Source organism: Quercus robur, chromosome 10 (genome assembly GCF_932294415.1).
Source record: "Quercus robur chromosome 10, dhQueRobu3.1, whole genome shotgun sequence".
Classification (NCBI taxonomy): domain Eukaryota; kingdom Viridiplantae; phylum Streptophyta; class Magnoliopsida; order Fagales; family Fagaceae; genus Quercus; species Quercus robur.
The window spans coordinates 14,305,653-14,310,839 of record NC_065543.1 but is presented as its reverse complement, the minus strand read 5'-3'; the positions used below and the strand labels follow the sequence as shown (position 1 = coordinate 14,310,839).

General features: G+C 31.1%; 1 protein-coding gene across 1 annotated transcript; it reads right to left on the bottom strand.

Annotated features, from left to right (window-relative positions):
• Positions 1-1,190: 1,190 nt before the first annotated feature.
• Positions 1,191-3,172, bottom strand: LOC126703191 (protein CURLY FLAG LEAF 1-like). Its single transcript, XM_050402141.1, has 2 exons — positions 2,656-3,172; positions 1,191-2,272 (listed from the first exon to the last, which is right to left on the bottom strand). The coding sequence occupies exons 1-2, from the start codon at positions 2,866-2,868 to the stop codon at positions 1,928-1,930; spliced, it is 558 nt and encodes a 185-aa protein (XP_050258098.1). The 5' UTR covers positions 2,869-3,172; the 3' UTR covers positions 1,191-1,927.
• Positions 3,173-5,187: the final 2,015 nt, after the last annotated feature.

Here is a 5,187-nt window from a genome sequence, read left to right as displayed (position 1 = left end):
ACATTCACAATGTTGACTATATTTTAGCAAAAAAAAAACTATTTTACCACCAAAGAACCAAAAATCATATGTTATTGGAGAAACTAAAGCTAAATTTTTTGCAACTACAGTAAACTGGTATAAATACCAACTGACTGTAGCAAGTTGTTAAAAATAAAATATAATATTTTATTAAGATTATATCTTTTCCTTCAATTAAAAAACTCAAATTCTCTATCTTCTTTTATTATTTCAATGAGTTGTTTATATTATTTTAGATGGAGTGATAAAAAAAATAGAACATTTGATATTTGATGTATTGTAAAGTAAGGTGATAAAATAGATAAAGTAGCTTTTAAGATGGTAAAATGAGATATTTTGTAAAAACCGGATGTTAATGCTCTATCATCGTATAAATTTTTAGGGATATGATATTGTTTTATGGGCAATTTCTATCGCACATAAATGTGTACGGACACACATTGCGTACAACAATTGAAAAATATTGTTTTCAAGTCATGATTTCAAACTTAAAACACATGACTTGAAGTCAAGATTTCAATTGTTTGCACTACATACTGTGTGCAACAATCACTACCTTTATTTTATTTTGTTTTTTTTTTTTTTTTTTTTTTGCCTTTTCTATATGCATTTTTCACCAAAATACATTTCAATTTTTATCAGTATAACCAATATTATGCTGTAAAGTGTAAGATTAAATTTTAGAAAAATGCAATATGAAAAGAAGTCTGAAAAATTCATAATATCAAATTTGTTTTTATTTATTTACATTATTAAATAATTATTTATAATATTATGGTCTGATCTCAATCAGATTAGAGAACTAAAACCCACCTTTTAAAAAAAAAAAAAAAATCAGCTTTTAAGTAAAAAATTAAATTTTTAAATTTTTTTTTTTTAAAAGAAAGGCAAACTTGGAAGGTGAATGGTATAAATGGTAATGTCACTGCTGAGCATATAGCATTTATTCATATGGATTGAGATAAGGTGCAATTACTCTATTTTCACTCATAATTTTTATTTTTCCATTCTCACTTTTTAATTTTAATTTTTGAATTTTTTTATTATTTTTATTCACTAGTTAAGACTAAAAGTTGTTTTTTTAACTTACAATATCAACCATTAAAAACTATTAAGGGTTCGTTTGGTAAGAAATTTCTGTTAATAACATTGTTTAAATATTTTGAAAATACATATAGATAAAAAAGTATTATAAAAATACATATTCTGTTATTTATATAACAATATCAAACATGTCCTAAATTCTTTCAATCTGTTCACGTAGCAACATTCACAAAGCCCAAAAATACACAGATCCCAATGCAAGTATTTGGATTTTGGACCAATGCCTTACTGCTACTTCAGGCATTCACAGCTTCTTCAGTGAGATCACAAAAGGTTCACAAATGCCAATGGCACACCTTCAATTTTGCTTTGGAAACTGAACAAGATATACTACTAATACCAGTCTTCTCAATAGTGATTTTGTCTTGTAAAGGTCTTGGAAAGGTGATCCCCCAGACTCTGTATCTGTAAAGATATGAATCTGAAAGGTCATCATTTATCCATTTGTTGTACTAACTCAACATTAACTAAAAAATGTAGTGAAAAAGGGGGACAGGCATGGGCCACAACAATATTGCTGCTGATTCATGCATTACATTTGTCTAATTGATTGTGTAGTACTTAACTTTTGAGCGGAAATGTATTGCAGCCCATCATTGTTCTTACAGAGTCAGTCTCACTCATCACCAAGGATTACCAAATGAGACTATTCTATAACAAGTAAAACATAAGAAAGGCTAACCATAGATTTTTACATTTTCTACTTCAAATAAGACATCATAAACCAGCTTAGCATGGTTACACCAAAATGTTGATTCCACTGATCAATTTCTCCAATGCATGATTTTTTATTTTCCACAGCTCAATTTAAGAGGCTTAAGGTGTTGAGGGACTTGACAACTGGGACTTTGGCTTGTGGGGTCTGTTGGGATGGGAGTGAATGGACATACTTGCAGTTGGGACAAGATGGAGAGGATTTGGAGAGAATGACTAGGAGATGGCAATTCAAGCAAGCCAAAGCAATCATGTTACCATTTGAGGAGTATTTCTTCTTGGAGTCCTCAAGTGTAACAGAGCTGCCACTGCTGTACTGCTCAGAACAAGTTGAGTTTGTTGAGATGTTGAGTTCAAGGTCTAGCTTTTGATACTTGGGCCACTCCCAACTCTTCCTCAAGGTCTTCCTGTTCAGATAATACATTCTACCTGACTGCAAACAGCAATACACAAGAATCAAAGATATGAATTGACAAGAGAATAGTATTATTAATAATGCTAAAAGATGAAATTCTATTGAGCAGTGTTAAAAATACAATATTTTTCACAATATTTTTTAAATATATTTTATAATTGATAATATGATTCATTGTCACGTGAGGAATGTTCCAAGTCCACCGATATGACAACTTTTATCATGTACAAATCACGATAAAACCAAAAGTTATGAAAAATATTACAAAACAAATTCCCAAAGTTCATTAGTCATTGGAATAAGATCCCATTTTTACATTTACCAAAGAAAAATCTGACAGAGGCTATGTTAATATAATCAAAGAATAAGAGAGAGAGAGAGAGAGAGAGAGAGAGAGTTACTTCAAGATCAAGGCATTGCTCCCAGCCTATCGGCAGTGGATCTTTCAGTTGAAGATCAACACTAGTGTGAACTGCTTGGTCAGTCTTAATCGAGTGATCATTGAAAAACTTCCTCTTCCGGGAAGTGTTGCCGTCAGATTCTGGAGATGAACAAATACTGCTCTTATTCACAACAAACTGTGTTGGAGCCAAAGAGAGCTCCGGAAACTCCATTTCTTCTCACAAAGTTCTCTTCTTTATAAACCAATATTTATATATGTAGTCAAAGAAGCAGCTTCTAGCTAGCCTCCTATATGCAATCTTGCTTTGCTCCTTTCCCCACCAAAATATAACTATGCTCTACTCTTCCTAAGCAGTAGAAGAAAAAGAAAGAAGAACCCGATTGTGGAAACTTTGGGAGCAAACAAAAAGTAGAGGCAGAGGACACCAAAAATTTCCTCACCTTTGGATTGCAAGAGAAGAGAGTCATGCAAAGAGGACTTGTCTACTAAAGAGGTTTCTTAAATTTCCTTTCATCAAACCTATTAAAAGGAGGGCAGGCCAAGCATTTAAGGTGGCAAGTAGGTCTCACTTTAATGACTCAAAATCCTACTCTCCTTCACAGCATTTAAGACCAATCTACACATGACCACCTCAAAATCCAACTCAATGCGCCTACTAAATTCTCAAAAATTCTTATCAAATTCTCTCTCTTTTCTTTCTTTTTCATGAATGAATGGTTTTGATTTGACACTTTCCTCTTCACTTAACATGCACTAATACATATCTAACTACTAATTAATAAGTCTTACTGGTATTTGATTACAAGCTTAGATTCATTATTTAAGGGACTAAATTTGTGGGGGAGAGCTAGCTATTGATGTCACCATCTTGGGCTGATATATATTTGTGAATAAACAGTGAAAGCATACGTATATGCAATTATGCATGGCATCTATATAGTTCTGCTATATAATATACTTTAAATGTATCACACATGGTCCCCCCATAAGTAACTAATGTGGTTACCATCTCCTGCTTCTGAAGCTATCGATACGGATGTAACTTCATACAATGATGTTAGGTGATTCCCAAGAATGATATAAATGAAAAAATTACACGTTATACAATTTCAAAAAATATATATTACCTTTGAATATATGGAACTTGCTAACCTACCAATGGGGCTTCCGTATCCGGTAGTTTATCCCTGTAGGGTTCCAATCAACCACATATTATCAACTTTCAACTAACTGCAAATTGGAAAAGAAAGATAGTATTTGATCGATACAACAGATTTTCAAAATATGGTGTTTGCTTTAGAATGACGGTTATTTATTATCAGATTAAGACACCAATTGATTTTTAGTATAGGCAAGATTCAAATTCCAAATCTCTTATTCGACGACCAGGGATGATAATACAATTCTGAGTCTTACAAGACTACTTGCAGAAATCAAGACCTTAATTAGAACTTGTACAACAGGGTATCTCTTAATGCATTTTGTTAAGCTTTTTCCAAAATCAAACTGTTGAGACGCGATTCCAGTTTCCAAAAATGAAGAAAGCCCAGTTTATATTATGAATCCTACGTGTTTGTACCACAATTAGTAACCGAAAGTAATGTGGCCTTGATATATTAGCAAAGACACAAGGAAAGATTATAAATGCAGAGTGATAGTATTAATGAACCTGGCTCCCTTTTTGCTTTCTTTTACTCTTTAGCATCATGGTGACGATTATAAATTATATACAAGTGTTAGATTTCTTTGGACTTTCGCATGGGTTGTCAATGCTCATAAATATAAGCTTTTGATATATCAAAATGAGCAATAAATTATAGTACGAAATAGTTTTAGGTTAATTGAAACAAATTAAAACCCATGTATCACAATTTTTGTTAGAATATAAAACAATCAAGTACTGAACAAATTTTAATTAAATTATGTTTGATCTATTTTAGACAAATCTGATTAAATTACGTTTAGTCCTCTCTACATATTCTTTGATTTGGTTTTTTTTTTTTTTTTTGGTATAAACATTGTTTTGGTGTCTATCTTATTGTTGTTGGTAATCAGCTCTAATCTTCTTTAGGAATGGATTTAGTTTGTATTCTTTTTTTTTTTTTTTTTTAATTTTATAATTAAATGTATGCTGGTACATGGATTGAAAAAGTATCGTCTATTTATAGTTTAAGTTTGATAATCTAATTTTTTTTAAGTAAATGAGGAATGAATATTTTTCTGAGTACAGAGGCATGCATGCACTTGCGTTTCAATGTTGATTATATTCTCACATTACCTTTTGAATTCTAGTGAAACTAAGATAGTGACAGGTAAAGGAGATTGAATGATTTTTTTTTTCTTTTTTTGTCATAGCTAGACAATGAAAAAGTCATTTCCTCGATAATATGATGATCAAATGTAAAGAAATATATTTTTCTGGTTTCTTGTATGATTTTGTTTTTGATTTTAATTAGAGAGTTATAATGGGAAGGAAAGACTTGAACCCTAGATATTTTTGTTAAAAACACTAAAAAATATCAGTTGAGTT